This window comes from Hibiscus syriacus, unplaced genomic scaffold, assembly GCF_006381635.1.
Source record: "Hibiscus syriacus cultivar Baekdansim isolate YM2019G1 unplaced genomic scaffold, ASM638163v2 tig00110045_pilon, whole genome shotgun sequence".
Lineage (NCBI taxonomy): Eukaryota > Viridiplantae > Streptophyta > Magnoliopsida > Malvales > Malvaceae > Hibiscus > Hibiscus syriacus.
The window spans coordinates 333,032-350,036 of record NW_024062575.1 but is presented as its reverse complement, the minus strand read 5'-3'; the positions used below and the strand labels follow the sequence as shown (position 1 = coordinate 350,036).

General features: G+C 37.4%; 2 protein-coding genes across 2 annotated transcripts; both read right to left on the bottom strand.

Moving 5' to 3' along the window:
• Positions 1–236: 236 nt before the first annotated feature.
• LOC120213961 (aarF domain-containing protein kinase 1-like) lies at positions 237–5,657 on the bottom strand. The gene is made up of 12 exons (XM_039211991.1): positions 5,353–5,657; positions 5,111–5,239; positions 4,366–4,560; positions 4,021–4,068; positions 3,813–3,941; positions 3,021–3,145; positions 2,346–2,456; positions 1,715–1,823; positions 1,471–1,589; positions 735–888; positions 456–602; positions 237–308 (listed from the first exon to the last, which is right to left on the bottom strand). Exons 1-12 carry the CDS (start codon positions 5,476–5,478, stop codon positions 252–254), a joined length of 1,449 nt encoding a protein of 482 aa, XP_039067922.1. The 5' UTR covers positions 5,479–5,657; the 3' UTR covers positions 237–251.
• A 987-nt stretch (positions 5,658–6,644) lies between these two features.
• LOC120213962 (26S proteasome non-ATPase regulatory subunit 6 homolog) lies at positions 6,645–9,179 on the bottom strand. Its single transcript, XM_039211992.1, has 8 exons — positions 8,936–9,179; positions 8,716–8,830; positions 8,127–8,217; positions 7,866–8,011; positions 7,548–7,767; positions 7,341–7,449; positions 7,062–7,230; positions 6,645–6,875 (listed from the first exon to the last, which is right to left on the bottom strand). Exons 1-8 carry the CDS (start codon positions 9,072–9,074, stop codon positions 6,701–6,703), a joined length of 1,164 nt encoding a protein of 387 aa, XP_039067923.1. The 5' UTR covers positions 9,075–9,179; the 3' UTR covers positions 6,645–6,700.
• Between the last annotated feature and the right edge of the window lie 7,826 nt (positions 9,180–17,005).

Here is a 17,005-nt window from a genome sequence, read left to right as displayed (position 1 = left end):
AAATCACAAATGAATGTATATTCTGTGACCATAAACAAGAATGAATGCATGTTCTACAAGTGAATGGAATTTCGAAGAAGAAACAGTCCATAAACTAGCTTGGAATCTCTCTATGCATATACATAATACACAGCAAACCAGACGGGTTTAGGCCTACCTTCTTTGACTCTGAAAGAAGCCGGATTTCTTACAGATGATCACTTCACAAACAAGCTTGATGTACAATAGACTGATTTAAGCCTACCTTTCTTTCAAGTGCCAATCAATTTCTCCGAAAAAATCTTCTCCAATAACCAGGCTTTCGCACCCCTAAAGCACGAACAGATAAAACTAACATTATATTGGAACACAGTTCAATACTGCAAATGACGGGTTTAATGAAAAGATTTAGACCCCGAGAGGCGTTCCTTTGTGCAAAATGCTGCATTAATCTTTAGCTTAGGGTTCGAAAAGATACCTTCCAACTTTCCAGCATTATACAATGCCTCTTCTGCAATAGGCCTCCACTGTTCTGCACACGAGTAGTTTATTCCAAGACCAACACTGAGTCCTCTCAGAAGATGTATGGTACGAAGAACTGAAAAAAGTTCCTCGGGGAAAGACTGCCATAGCCCAGAAAAACAACTTGAATGTAGGTTTATTCGGAGTTTCGACAATAAGATCAAACTGAAAATCGTGCTTTTGGGGACAGTTGGGAAATTGGTGTGATTAAACTGTTCTCTGTAACCCCTTACCTGTACACCGATTTTTTTTATTGAAGAATCTTCGGAGAATGGTTGGAGCATTTTCACTCCTGGAGGTAGTTTTGTATCAAACATTGTTTGAGCCAGGCGAAACAGTTCCTGTTGCTCGTCCTCACAATTGCTTACAGTACCTATGCCGAGTTCCCTAAGAAAAGACAAGATGTCATTATAGATCCCGCTTGGTAATTGCGAATTGTTAGAATAGTTATTTCAAACCAATGCAATTATTAAGTATTAACCATGTTACTAGGACTTGAGTGAAGTGTCCTTCATGATTAGGTTCTAAGTTTTTCATGGATGATCATATTGCCACTCATATCTGGATATGCATTAGACACAAATGTCGGAAGTACTTCTAAACTATGTTATTCGGACTTGAAATTTTACCATGTATTTGGGGATCCTTGAAGGTCACATCCCCATATCCATGTGTCAGAAACCAGTGCCAAACACTAGTAATTCCAGAACAACAAAAAGTCCGAGCAACATAGCTTCTAAAAATTGCCTATTATTCTTATTCTATTCAAAACAAGAGTACCTATGTTACATGAATTCAGATGTTAGTCTAGGGATGTGTCTAAAATGGATATGTTCAGTTTTTTCTAAATTTTTTCATGTGCTGAATATGGTTACTTCAAGAAAAATAAAAAGTCGAAGCGACATGCCAACCAACTGAATTTTGAATTGAAAGGTTACTAGAAGCACAAATAGAAACTCACAAGTTTACCTATAGCTTTCCTTTGCTTTTACAGGATCATTATCAGCGACGGCAAGAACCAAATTAGCATATCCAAGCCGCAACTGGTTCGGCAGATCCTTCACTTGCCCGTAGTCCAGTAAGGCAACCTAGCATGTGGACAAAAGGTAAACAGGTTAAACAAGTAAGCTATATGGCAGAATATATACGAATACATAATGGCAAAAATGGCTATAATAGAATTAAAAAAGAAAAACTGTGACAGTCTACTTGCCTCTGAACCTTTACATATCAATATATTCCCGGGATGGGGATCTGCGTGGAAGAAACCACTCTTTAGTATCATCTGTCCATATGCTAGAGTTAAACTCTTAAGTATGTTCCTGCATTCATGACAATCGTTCTTTTAATCCCTTTATTAAAAATTCCGGAGAGAAAAAAACCAAAGCTGAAGTGAAACGGAGAAACAAGTTTGTGTTGGCACATATATGGAGAAAGGTACAACACTATGATTCTCTAAGTAGCATCCCAATATATGAAAATCTTGGGAAAAAAGGGAAAATACCCATGTTGGACACAATATCCATGTCCAAAACTCATACCTAAGTTCGAGTAAACATAGCATAGGAAACCCAAAGTGATAAAGAGTCAAAGTATTAATAGAGAACATAACAGAACACTAAGGAGAAGAAAAGTATTAAGCAATAACCATAGGGATGATAAAGGAAAGAAAAAGGGATTGGTCTGATATAAGATTTTGGAGGAAATACAATATTGGTTAAGTGGAAACTTATTACTTCATTTCAACCTTAAACGGAAAAGAAGAATAAATAGCAGGAAAGTAATATCCCTTGAGGTAAGGAATAGGACAACGCTACAGTCTTTTGGGAAGTCTAGATGCTTACTTCTTTGCTGCTGCTGCCATCTTACCACCAGGATTTATCCCTCTTTTAGCCATTTCATCCCCGAGATTCAAGATCGGTATTCCATCAATATATTCCATCACTATGACCCTCCTATTTAAACAGATAAATTTCACATTACGAAAATGCCAGGATCAGTAATAAAGCAGTAAAATATGTTCATGATGATAAACAGCATAAAAAGCATCCGCCATCTAGAAAAAGACAATATGTTAAACCTGGTGTTGGGGGTAGCCTACTATCTTACCTCCCCCTTACCCCATACATATGGGAAAAAGGGACAGCCATTTTTAGCAAAGAGGACGAATATATGGTTAAAGAGATATGATGGTTGAATCTCTGTCTTACCATCGGTAAGATATGGTACAATCATGGTGAAATGATAAACATATGCATAAGAAATAGGAGCAACTGCTAACAGTAAATGCTAAATGCTGAGGTGATATCATTACAAATAAGAGGCATCACGTGGATCGGACCCAAATGCTATATATGTAAACCTCAACGCAAAGTCCTAACACAAAGCAATGTAGACCCAAATGCAATGGCATATGCATACTCAAAACACAGCTAGGACAAACCTCTACAAGCAAGATGCAGAGTTACTGATCTATCATTCAAATCTGTCATTATAAGAAGATAACAACAAGAACTTGCCTTGTAACCAAATCCTTGAGCACTCTCGGAACCTGAACTGGAGATTTTCTGTTGTTCTCGTATAAGAAACGGTGAATTCTATCCATAGCATTGGCTTCTCTTAGAAAGTCAAATTCATACCCAATCTTGAATAGCACAAAGGATCAATAAATAACAACATCCAAAAAGAACAATGAAACGCAAATCATGTACTCTTAATTTACGTAATCTAAGAAGTAAATAAAGCACAAGTCAAACCAACAAATAGATTATACCAACTTAAAGGCTCGAGAACAACTGTCTAAAATGATTATAAATTTCATTAAAAGTTTTACCATGAATAAGTTGCATTTTTCATCAGATAGTAGATTCTGAACAAAACAATCATGCAAGAATGAATAAAACCAATGATATTCACTAAATCAAGTATTATTTGGAATATACAAGTAGACCAGATGTACTAACTTGACATCACACCAAATTTTGAAATGACTTAAGTCAATAAGCTAAGCAATGCGAATAGAATTACATTCTGGTGATTAAAAATGATTAATTACAAATTGAATAATGAGATGAATCAACTCTAAAAGCCCTTCAGGGTGATAACTGTTATTTTTTCCCCTCTAGTATGATGGTCCCTTATTTATTACTGAAAACCAGACCCATCATTCATCAAACTTTCTCCTAGCCATTGTTATTAATTACTTAACACTGGAAAGAAAGTAAAAAAAGTGAAGAAGACCCAGCAACAGAAGAAATTGGAAAACAAGGATAGATGTGCTTTGAAAGGAATATTAATGTAAATACTGACACCTGTTTTTCCATTTCCTTGGTAACAGAATACAGATCAAATTTGATATCTGTCTTTTGCATGTACAATGCAAATGCTTGCAAGTTACGGATGTCAGTCATCATCAGATCTTGGACTCCAGGATGTTGCACCTGCCATAAACTTTAAAGTTATAATCTCACGGACTTACCTTCGACTTCAGGCTATAATATCATCGTAAACAGGACTTACCTTCACAACAACATCTTCCACATCACCTTTGAGTCTTGCTCGATGAACCTAATTCAGAGATGAAAACATATTAGGTATATTCCATAGGATTCTCATAAGCAATATCCTACCAGTACGAATTAAGTCAAATACTTAAAAATAATAATAAACAAAATTATCAAAACGGTGTCATTAAAGCTAAATTGTGTAATAGCCTGTCATATTTTGGCAAGTGTTAAGCTTAATTAATGAAAATATCTGTTCTTTATCCGTTCTAATCATCAAAAAGCTGCAAAGTTGAAAACATACCCTTCCCAGCCAACTCATTCAGAATTTCGAGCTATGTAAAGAAATGGAAAGTAGTACCTGCGCAATTGAAGCCGAACCAAGAGGATTTACGTCAAACTTTTCAAAAACCTCGCCTATTCTTCGACCCAACTCCTTCTCTAAAACAAGTTGAACAGCATCAAATGGTGTTGCAGGGGCTTGATCACACAGAGTAACAAGCTTTCTCACCCACGCAGCTGGGGCTAGGTCTGGTTTCCCAATAATTTGAGCAACCTAGGAGCAAAGCATCCAACAAGCAATTAACGGATTTTCAATAAAATATGGAGATACTCTAAATCACTCTATGATTGGGGAACAAGTGAAAACAAAAGTGTGAAAGTAAAACAGGGTTTCAAGACGCAAAAGGGAACATAATCAAATAGGTGCAGAACATCCCTTGAATGAACTGAAAGAACACAAGAAAAGACTTTATAGTTTTCCAAGAGCTAAGAATAGACAAAATCAACAAAAGAAGCAATCAATAAGATAACCAAACAGAAAAGAAACTAAAAAGTAAAAAAGACAAAACATTGAATTGAACAATTTTTCACAACAAAACTCAAGTCATCACTCTTCAATTTGCCAACATAGTTTCAGACATGAGCATGGAGATGTGACTGTCCAAGGAATATCTAATTACATGAAAGAACTTAAGCAAAATCCGAACATAATTACCCGTTTCCAAAATCCACTCTGAGTAACACTGATTCAAGGTAAGTGACAAGGGGGGGAAACACCAATTGATATTAAAAGGAAATGGAAACTGAAGGCTGAATTTAAGTACCTTAAGGAAGAACCCACCGAGGTCAGAACACATAGCATAAATCTTGTCAGCAGCAAGCTCATGCTGTCTTTCCCACATTGCATGTTGTTTTTGAACATCCTTCACAAAACTCACTCGAACTTGAAACGCCTTTCAAATAATTACCCATCAACCAAATTTCAGCCAGATTAAGGAATAAAGAAAACCCAACAAAGGACATATGAGTAAGTGTAGAGCGAGAGGGATGAGAGTAAAAGAGGGACCTTGTAGCCTGTATAAATATCAGCAGCTCGAACCCAGAATTGAAATGAGCGATGCCATGGCCTCAAATGAAGAGAAACCTTGTCCTGAATCTCTTTGAAGTCAAAACGAGAAGCCATGCCATTCATTTTCTTACCCACTTTTTGGCCTTAATAATTGTATAAATGTAAAAGAAGAAGAAGAATTCAGCAGCGTGTTTAGTTTCTCAACGTTGGACCATTTAGAAAGGGTGGAACAGAGGGAGAGAGTAGTAGAGTGTGAAAGAGTTTCAGAGAAAAAGAGAAACCATTTGTATAAAGATAAGAATGATGAAGATATATTGTGTCGGAGAGTAAGATTTGGGTATCGAAAGTAACGGAGTGTAAGTGAAGAATATGTAATGCAAATGGTGAAGAAACAACGACCGCTAGCTTTAGCTTTGTGGATTTCTACCTTTCATCTGCCTAGTGGCTTCGGGGCTTGTCTTTGGATTTTTCCTCTCTTTTTTTCAGTAAACAATCCTCCATTTTCTCTAATGATGTAATTTTACCCACCAAATCGATTCGATCTTGCTTCCCTAATTATGGACTAGTTTAATCCAATGTTAAAGATCTTGATTTCAAATGTTGTTTCAAGGTATTTTGAAAATAAAAATATTGATAGGAGTATAAAAGAACTAAAATATTGATTGTAAAAAAATAATTTATAAACATTATAACTAAAATATTATATTAAATAAAATATAAAGTTGAGAGATGTTAAAATAAAAGTTATAATTACATAGATATTTTATAATAATAGAGGAACATTCGATTTAAAATCAATAAAAAAACTTAAAATAAAAAAGAAATTAGAAAACTAGATGTTAAATTAGAAATAAAAATCTATTTTCGAAAAAGATGAAATTAAAATAAAAGAAGAACAAAAGGAATAAGAAAACTAAAATTATCAAATTACTTGATTATTTTATTTTTACCTATTCGCTTAACTGAAAAATTGAATTTTACTGCCAAATAAATGTGAGCCTAATTGAAAATTCTCTTATTAATACTGTAAAATCTCGAAGTCCAGCTCAAATAATTGAATTCAAAATCAAGCTTATATTTTTACTAATAACCTGATTGAGTGAACTCGGCTCGATTTTTAATCTAGAATCAAACTCGTCCACAGCCTGAATCATCAGAGATGCAGATCATACGAACACAACAGAAAACACGCCTAATTTGAAACTTTGGTAACTTCAGTATCATAGCATTCATTGGCCTTAAAAGGAACCAAGAGAAAGAGGCAAGAATCGGATGTTCCCGGATTTGTTTGAAACTTCAAAATGATGGTTGTCCATTCCTAATTCATAAGAAATGCTTAACTGAATCATAGATCGATAACACGAGACAACTTCTGGATACGATTCAACAAGAAGTCTCCTTGCTTAATGGTTGCCTGGTAGAGTGCATTCTTCGCATCGGGGCGGTTAGTTTCAAGAACACCGGCAACCTTGTCGATCTTGCAGTGAAGCTTTCCTGCTGCAATAAAACGCGATAGCTCCCTGGAATCATGAAGCGATTTAAAACAATCAATCCCAGGGCAGGCAATGTAATACTCGAGCATGGGACTGGGGTTGCATACGAGAATTTAAAGAAAATTGAATATTCAAATTAATATAGATTTGAACACAAATTATATGAAATGGAGAAAAAAGTGTATAAAACCATCATTGGACGTGATCACTTACAGATCAATGAATTCAACCGACACTCCAAAAGCCTTTGCCATGGCTTCAATGGTAACACTCTTGTAGGATTCGAGAAACTGAGAGTAAACAACAGTTCTGACCTCCCTCATGTAAAATCGAAAATGCGGATGCAAATAACGGTCCAATTTTATCTGCTCTGTCAGGCCAGCTGTTATAATTCAATTCGAAACAAATTGATCAGTGAAAGGAATTATAGCTTTATCGAATGTTAAGAAAGCAGTGGGACTAGCATGGATATTGTTCCATAGCAATACATACCGAATGCTAAGAAGAATGATTTGTACCGACAATCATAAAGAGAATTTAAAAATTCGGAAAGGCACGGTATTTTTCCGATGACAGTCAAAATCTCAGGAGCATCAACGACCTATAACAGTTAGCCATCAGTAACTTTGCCTTGGCCCAAATAGCAAGTAATACAAGTAATAGGACAACAATATTGAAGAAAAACTTGGAAGAAAATACCTTTTGTTTAAGGGAAACTCTATCCAAGGATATGATGCTTGTAAGCACAGTGTAAAATATGAATGTCTCGTAAGGGAAAAGCTCATAAGTAGTGAAGGTTGAAATGGAATCCAAAAATAGATTCGTTGCCTTCTTAAAATTCCGAGTGGCCATGCAATATAAGCCTTCGTACACCTTCAAACGGTTCTTCCTCTCCCAGTCACCGCCTTCTTCAAATAAACTGGCATCAAAATAGGAGCAACAAGTTAAAAGGCATACATCTCAAGCTCAGCAAAATGTTAGAATTAATTGATATTATTAATCAATATGATTACATACTTTTTCGCTTTATCAATGCTTTTGGAAATAAGATCAAAATCCATGTAGAAAAAACCAATCTGCAATGTATAGAACACCAAGTCCATCTTTTGCCCAACGGCAACCGTCTTGGTTTCCGTCACCTTCAATTGCTCCAACGCTTTCTCCTAGACTCGAGAGTTGAGACAGGTATAAGTCAAGATGAAAAATATAGCATTCAGGTGTAATTATACGACCAGACATCACCTTCTTTAAGAGCAATAAACTACAATTAATTATTACCTTTTCACCTATCCGAATGTAATACAAGGATTTAGCTAAATGAGCTTCTCGAACTTCACTTTCACCCAAGTTTTCTTCAGCATCAGCAATCCTACAATGCGAAAAGACAGACTTCGGTTAAACATGATTAAAAGCCTACAACAACAATTCATCTGTCATCGAAAAGTGTTTCTTTCCTTTTTAAAGAGGGGATCAAAGTGTTGAAAAACTGCTTAGATTTAGTTGATTATGTATTTTTGGCTGTCTAACAGTTCTTAAACAAAAATGTTCAATCAAAGGCAAGGAAATTAAATGACAGCCAATCCCCCCACAACACTATGATTAACTCTCAATTCTCGTAAACATTAATGCACTAAGAATTAGTACCTTTCTCCTAAATTTCTTTAGGCTAAAACACTACAATATATTCTCGTTATCAGACAAATGGAAAATTCCTAATTAACAGTGTGAGCCAAAAACCCAAATGAAATACTTCCGATTAACAATTAAACCAGAAAACCTAAAAACTATGATAAATTTCCGATCAATCTTAAGTAATCAGTAAGCAAACAGAATAATAAAATTTGAAGAAAGCTAAATAAAATCTCACTTCTCGTCGAGCTTCTTAATCTCGTCTTCATTTTTGGCAAGCATCGAGCCCAAAACGCTCTGATCCAGCTCCACCACTTTATCAGCAACTAGGGTTTCATAATATGGAGTCATTTCTACAACCGCCACAACCATGAAGAAAACACGCGAAACATCGGTGTTAGAGTTGAACCTAAATAATTGACTCGGAAATAGGAGATGAGATCAATCGGGTGAGTTACCATTTGATTTGACCACGTTGAGGACTTCGTCCTTGAGGCGGACCTTCTCGATGTCAGCTACATCTGGGTGCTTGAGGAGGAAGACGTTGTGACCGAGAATGAGTTGCTGTGACTGCTGATTTCCTTCTTGCGCGTCCATTGGTGAGTCGATCGAGTGAGCTACTGAGTTGGAATGAAACGAGTTATGGTTCTCTTATTCGAGTTTGCTTGGGAGAGGAGGAAAAACAGAACAAGGGAGACGTCGGGACTCGGGAGCTATAATACTATCTGCATCATGGAAAACTGGATAAACTACGACATTACTCACTCAACTATTATTGTTCTGTACTTTGGTCACGCCATTTTTTTTTTGCAATTAAATTTCAATTAAAATTGATCAATGAAGCGACCAAGTGAGATCAGCAAAACGAGATGCCGATTTTTACACAATAATGCTTTCGGATGTCGGTCGTAACCATTACGAGATCAGCAGTTACTGCCAAGACGGATCCGAGTGTAAACACAATTTTACATATGGAAAAACAAATGTAAGCACACTTTTGTACAATGCTTGGAGAATGGCATGGTTGATTAAACCGGGAATACTGATACAGACACCAGAGACTTGGCTTCAGATGTTGTGACGTTCTCTCATGCAATTGCAATGGGGCTCGTTGAAGACTTTTCGATGTACAGATGAGTTGTATAGCTGAAGATGAGCACAATATGAAGATGATATCGGATGAGGAATAGCTTATATTCGGCTCTTGAACCGGACGGCATTCTATAATCGAATGATTCGATGTTTGTTGCATTTGATGGTATTACTCTCCAGAACATAAAAATAGGTTGCAAATATGAAGCTTTCTGATAATTCTCGGCCAACCCCAAAATCCGGCTAAGCATTCCAACATTAGCATGGCAAGGAAGACTATAATAATTGCTGAAGAGTACCGTAGCCCCGTTTGAGAATGTTTATGGAGGTATTTTTAGTCTAAAAATCCGTTTGAAACGTAAAGATAATCCCAAACTGTAACAACCCGGAAAAATGGGAAAAAATTATAATTAAGCAATTTGGCAAATTGGGGATTAAATTAAAAAATTTCAAAACTTGTAGGCTATTTTAGAAGTGAAAAAAATTTAGGGACCAATCCCTGAATTTACCCAAATAGTGTCGACAGAAACTCATTATATGCGTTTCTTTCGTTTCCGAAATCATAAATGAAACTCAAATTTTCTCCTCCAACGTCCAACTTCCAAATCCGATTCCGACACCGTCCGGCCTCTGATCGTCAATTTGAAACCAATATCGTATTCGTCATCGAGCGATGAAAAACCCCCTTAAATCAATTGAAGTGAAACATTGTCAAACGCCGTGAATTTCGATTCAAAGTTTTGACATTTTTTTAAGCACCAACGACGAGAAAATCTTCAATTCATCTTCGATCGTTGCTCTGTTTTTGACACCTCCCGCACCATCGTGTTCCTTGTGTCATTTCGAATTCGTCGGTGTCCTCCTTGTTTTCAGCGGCAACGGCGCGTGAGGGAGGTGAAGCGATCAAAGTTTCGGATTTGTTGGAATCGAGCTCTCCACCGTTCAAAATTTTGAACCGAGCTTAGTAAGTTCCTTAAAATCACTTAAAATAATTTTTAAAAAAGTTTCCGTGATTTTTAGGACCCCAGAGACCGGCGCACGCGCCCCCACTGTGCGTGGGGGAGCTTGGAAAATTTGTTTAGTGCAGTTTTGATCGGTTTGACCGGTCCGACCCGACCCGTTGACCCGACTTGTGAAATGTATAAAAACCTTGGGTGTTAGTTTTGTAAATATTTTTAAAATGGTGTTTAATATGTAATTAATTTCTATTAGGGTGATATTTGTGTAAAATCGTTGATCGTTGACCATCTTTGAGCAGAACTTTGACCGACGTTGACCGGTCATTAAACGACCGTTGAATTTTTTCGGGTATATCTATCTTGACATTTTTTAACGTTTTGAATCCTTTTTTGGGGTCCGTTATCGTCAGTCAAATCCGTTGACTTTGACCAAAAATTCAAATTTTTGAAATGTCACATTTTATGTTTTTCGACATCCTGAATCTGATTCTGAAGTCCATTTTGCCAAATTCTAACTTGAAATCCCCGAATCGAGCTTGTTAACCCAATATTGCTTAGTTTTTTTTTAGCATTTTTGATTATTTATTTGAGATATGGTTATGGAATAAATTCAATAAGGTATTTTATGAAGATACTCGTGTTTCACCTGAGCGAGGATCAATTAGGTCCGGAGTTGTCCGTTCGTCAGCTCAGCCCGAGCCGCGTATTACGAGAATTACCTGTAGGTTTCCGTAAATTATTTAAATAAAGATTAAGATTATTTATATTAGGATTCCAATATGGATTTTTCCGATTCGTATAATCTAGCGCTGCTACAGAGCATGAGCGACAGACCCAGTAGTAGGTTTTCCTATCTGATTTTTCAGACTGCTACAGGTGTGCTTCCTGACGGTGTTACCTTACTGTTTTAAATTATCCATCTGAATTGTTTTACATTTCTGAGGTTACTAAATATTTTTGTGAGATAATATATGATGTCCGGAATACTGTTTATTTGATATTTGATTTACTGTATATTTCCGATATAATTCTTGGTTAAGATGTTTTGTACCTGATTTCTGAATATGGGTTAATTATCGTTTCACTCCAATACATACATGTTTATTACTGTCATTGGGGGTATTATTGAAGGAATTATTTTAGGCTCCTTTGATGTGTGCTCAGGGTAAGACCTTACTGGTGTGCAGGTGGGTGTATGGTTCTGGGGAACCTATACATTTTGCTGATCAGAGTGATAAGATGGGGCAGATATTACCGCAGACTCCTCGGCTTTATGCTCAGGGTAAGTCCTTATTGGTGTGCAGGTGGGTGTATGGTTCTGGAGAACCTACACATTCTATTGATCGGAGTGATTATATGTGAATAGTGTTCATGTTTTTAGAACATGTTTGATAAATCAATTTTTTTGAAATATTCTATATGTATGTTTATTTTTTACACTATATGGAGCACACTGGGCTTTTTAACTCATTTTGTAAATTTTACCCTTTTCAGATAGCAGCAGACCGTAAACTAGCAAATTTGGCATTAGAAGAGATCAACTACTTTTACTTGTACGAACGTATATCCCTATATATTTTTCAATTGTATTTGGTGACATGTATTTTGCTATCGTTTTGGATATAATCGTATTATCATTATTTTGTTCTGTATTACCTTTAATGTTTTATAAGTTGTTTTAAATATAAAAAGAATCTCTGAATAAGACATGTGACTGCTTAGGTTTGGGTCTAACGTTCAGGTCGGGTCTAGGGGGTTACATTTGGTGGTATCAGAGCTTTCGGTTTTAAACACTCGGATTGTGGATGAGTCCTAAACTCTGGATTTTTAAGAATTTTGATATTTTCAAAAACGTGTCACCTTATTTTATGAATTATTTTTATTCGAGATCCCTGATGCTAGTCTGACATATATTTTAAATTCTTTCTGTAGAGCCTTATAGATCCAACGATAAGTGTTGTTAGTAGTCGTAGGACAGGACGTGGCCGTGGTCGAGGGTGAGTCGTTCGACCTTCTGTTACGATAGACGATCCGATGTCACCACGTGATCCTCCTGTTCCGCAAGTAGATCCGACCATTTCTCATGATGATCTGATTACTCCTGTGAGAGACCCTCCCATCACTGAAGATGAGGATACTGACATGAATGAAGATGTCATTAATAGAGTTGTCTTTCGTATGTCTCAGATAGCTGCCAGAATCCTTAGTAATATGAATGCAATTGAGATTTCAAATTCTTTGGTCGTTGCTGGTGTAGTTTCATTCAAGGGTATTATTGGTGGACCTCCGACTGATGTTGAGTATTGGCTGGAGGATACAGAGAGAGTTATAGATAAGATTGATCTGAGACCTGAGTAGAAATTAAAGGGAACCCTAACTATATTGAAGAAAGAGAGCTTCAGATGGTGGCAATCGATTTCTTGTAGTATTCTGAAGAATCAGTTAACATGGGATCTTTTTAAGACACGTTTCTAGAGTCGCTACATCGGAGAAAGATATCTGCAGGAGCGACGCCAGGAATTTCAGAATCTGGAGCAGGGTAATATGTCTGTTATGGACTATGAGGTTGAGTTCATCCGATTGAGCCTCTATGCTCATGGACTTGTTGACACTGAGACAGATTGATGCTTGAGGTTCAAGAATGGACTCAGGTATGAAATCAGGAGTCGAGTTGCTATCCATCGAGAGAGGAATTTTGATGCATTGGTTGAGATAGCTAAGACTGCTGAGGAGATAGAGCGATTGGGTATGGAGCGCATGAAAGATAGAGATTGACTCAAGACTGATTCAAGAGGCCTTCTGGTTCTGTTGATTCTTCTGCACACCCCAGCAAGAGAGGTAGGGGTGAGTCATTTCAGAGAGGCGGTGCGAGTGTCAGGCTTGTGGCATCGAGTTCTTCAGCTGTTATACCTTCTAAACATGGTAGTTCTTCTGGGTCGCAACCTTTGTTACCATGTGATTATTGTGGGAAACGTCATCCTGGGGAATGCTGGAAGAAATTGGGTACATATTTTAGATGTGGTTCTGGTGACCATTTCATGAGGGATTGTCCAGGGCCAGCTACTACAGTTCAGACACAAGTTAGTACTTTCACTAGTACTCATGGTATTATTCAGACTCCAACAGAGAGTCGTAGTCAGGGCAGAGCATTAGGATCGACTAGTAGAGGTCGAGCATCTCAGAGTAGAGGTCTAGTTAGATCTGAGGTCATACAGCCTGCATTGGTTTACACTACTAGACTTCGACAGGATCGCGATGGGCCTAATGTGATTGCAGGTACTATTACTATTCATTCAGTTCCCTACTTTGTATTGTTTGATAGTATTTCTACCAATTCGTATGTATCACATTCCATTTCTGAGGGTCTGAATATTCCTATTGAGAATAATGAGAATTTGGTGATTGTTCAAAGTTCCTTAGGCAAGTTCATAGTGTTGGATCGTATTTTTAGATAGTGTCCTATAAAGATCAATGGGAGATTTTTTTGGCCGACCTGATAGAGTTACCTTTAGAAGAGTTTGATTTGATTCTCGACATAGATTAGTTGGACAAACATCAATTCATTCTCGATTGTAAGACCAGGAGAGTTGTTTTAAAGACCCTAGATAACCGAAATATTGTAATGATCGGGGAACGTCGTGGAATTCTGACGAATATTGTGTCTGCTTTGGTAGCTGAGAAGATGACCAGGAAGTCCGAGGTGTTTCTTGCTTATATTTTGGACACTAGAAGTTCTCAATCTGATATTGAAGGCATCCGAATTGTCAAGGAATTTTTCGATGTTTTTCCTGAAGAGTTGCCTGGATTACCGCCGGATAGGGAAGTTGAGTTTGAGATTGAAGTTTGTTCTAGTTTCACCCGGTTTCAATGGCTCCTTATCGTATAGCCCCAAAGGAGCTTAAGGAACTGAAAGTCTAACTTCAGGAGTGGTTGGATAGGGGATTTATTCGACCCAGTGTATCACCGTGGGGAGCCCCAGTTCTTTTTGTCAAGAAGAAAGATGGGACACTGAGACTCTGTATTGATTATAGGAAACTGAACAAGCTCACGGTTAAAAACAAATATCCTCTGCCCAGGATCGATGATCTATTTGACCAATTTCGAGGGACTTCTATCTTTTGAAAGATAGACTTGAGATCTGGTTATTACCAACTTAAAGTGAAAGATTCTGATATTTTGAAGATTGTTTTTCATACTCGGTATGGCCATTACTAGTTTCTAGTAATGTCATTCGGGTTAACTAATGCCCCTACTGCTTTTGTGGATCTGATGCATCGGGTGTTCTGACCTTATTTGGACCAGTTTGTAGTTGTATTCATCGATGACATACTGGTGTATTCTCGAACTGAAGTAGAACATGATGAGCATTTAAGGATTGTTCTATAGACTCTAAGGGAAAATAAGTTATTCGCTAAGTTGAGCAAGTGTGAATTCTAGCTCAGCGAAGTGACTTTTCTTTGACATATCGTTTTTGCTCATGGTATTCGGGTGGATCCGAGCAAAGTTGAGGCTATCATAAACTGGAAGCAACCCATAAATGTCTCAGAGATTCGTAGTTTCTTGGGCTTAGTTGGTTACTACCGTCGTTTTGTTGAGGGGTTCTCCCTTATTGCAGCTCATCTGACGAAACTATTGAGGAAAGATGTTCCATTTATCTGGTCTAAGAATCAACAAGCTAGCTTTAAGAAACTAAAGATTGTTCTAACTCAAGCCCCAATGCTGATTCAGCCTGAATCTGGAAAAGATTTTTCTGTCTACAATGATGCTTCTCACTCTGGATTAGGATGTGTTTTGATGCAAGATGAGAAGGTTGTCGCTCATGCTTCACGTCAATTAAAACCGCATGAGCGTAACTATCCTACTCACGATCTGGAGTTAGCTGTCGTGGTTTTTTCTTTAAAGATCTGAAGACACTACCTCTACGGAGAAAAGTGTTATATCTATATTGATCATAAGAGTCTAAAGTATCTGCTTACTCATAAAGAATTGAATTTGAGACAGCGTCGCTGGTTGGAGCTTATAAAGGACTATGATTTTGAGATAGAATATCATATAGGGAAGACTAATGTAGTGACTGACGCCTTGAGCCGTAAGGCGATATCAGATTTCAGAGCCTTATTCGCCAACTTGAGTTTATTTGATGACAATAGTCTGTTAGCAGAGTTGCAAGTTAAACCTACTTTGGCCGATGAGATTAAGGCCAAACAGATTCTTGATAGCTCATTGCTTCCCATTATTGAACAAGTTAACCAAGGATCAAATTCAGAGTACACTGTGGACCAGGATGATATTTTGTGCTTTCATGGTCGTTATTGCGTCCCTAAAGATGATGAGTTGAGACGGTTATTCTTTAGGAGACTTATAGTAGTCCTTATGCTATGCATCTTGGCGGGTATAAAATGTACAATAATCTCAAAGAGGGCTACTTTTGGACTGATATGAAAAAGAATATTTCAGATTTTGTGGCGAGGTGTTTGACTTGTCAACAGGTTAAGACAGAGAACCAACATCCATCTGGATTGTTACAGTCAATTAAGATTCATGAGTGGAAATGGGAGCACATTACAATGGATTTCATTACTGGTCTTCCTCTGACTACTTCTAAAAATGATTCTATTTGGGTGATTGTTGATCGACTCACCAAGTCAGCGCACTTTATCCCTATTCGGATTAATTATTCTCTGTACAAACTTGCTAGGTTGCATATTTCTGAGATCGTTAGACTTCATGGTGTTCCGTTGTCTATCATATCTGACCGAGATTTGAGGTTCACTTCCAGGTTCTGAAAGGCTTTGCACGAGGCTCTGGGTACTCGTTTGAATTTTAGTATAACTTTTCATCCACATACTGATAGACAGTTTGAGAGTTATTCAGGTGTTGGAGGATATGTTATGGGGTTGTGTGATTGATTTATGTGGTAGTTGGGAAGATTTCTTGCTATTAGCTGAGTTTGCTTACAATAATAGTTACCGGGCAAGTATTCACATGGCACCATACGAGGCTCTGTATGGACGTAAATGTCGTACTCCTATATGTTGGAAAGAGTTGCATGATAGAAAAACTTTGGGTCCAGACTTGGTTCGAGAGACTGAAGATATTGTCAGACTGATCCGTGATCGCTTAAAAGAGACATTTGATAGGCATAAATCATATGCAGATAAGCAATGTAAGGATATCGAGTTTGGGGTTGGGGATCAGGTTTTTCTCAAGGTATCACCATGGAAGAAAGTATTGAGATTTGGACGTAAGGGTAAGTTGAGTTAGAGATTTATTGGGACGTATCGTATTCTGAAGAAAGTCAGACATGTTGCTTATCAGCTTGAGTTGCCTCCTCAGCTCAGTCGTATTCATGATGTTTTTCATGTGTCTATGTTGAGGCGATACCGTCCAGATCCAGATCACATCATTTAGGTTGATGAGGTAGAGCTGAGACCTGATTTGTCATACGAGGAGGAGCCCCGTTCAGATTTTAGAAAG

Excerpts from the sequence above, each read along its gene's own strand:
- LOC120213961 (XM_039211991.1), bottom strand. The coding sequence starts at position 5,478 with ATGAATGGCATGGCTTCTCGTTTTGACTTCAAAGAGATTCAGGACAAG. Across the intron at positions 4,069-4,365 it reads GTTCGGCTTCAATTGCGCAG|GTTCATCGAGCAAGACTCAA; the intron begins GTACTACTTTCC and ends TCTCTGAATTAG. Across the intron at positions 1,824-2,345 it reads ATGGCAGCAGCAGCAAAGAA|GAACATACTTAAGAGTTTAA; the intron begins GTAAGCATCTAG and ends TCATGAATGCAG.
- LOC120213962 (XM_039211992.1), bottom strand. The coding sequence starts at position 9,074 with ATGGACGCGCAAGAAGGAAATCAGCAGTCACAGCAACTCATTCTCGGT. Across the intron at positions 8,012-8,126 it reads ACATTCGGATAGGTGAAAAG|GAGAAAGCGTTGGAGCAATT; the intron begins GTAATAATTAAT and ends TCTCGAGTCTAG. Across the intron at positions 7,231-7,340 it reads ATCATTCTTCTTAGCATTCG|CTGGCCTGACAGAGCAGATA; the intron begins GTATGTATTGCT and ends GAATTATAACAG.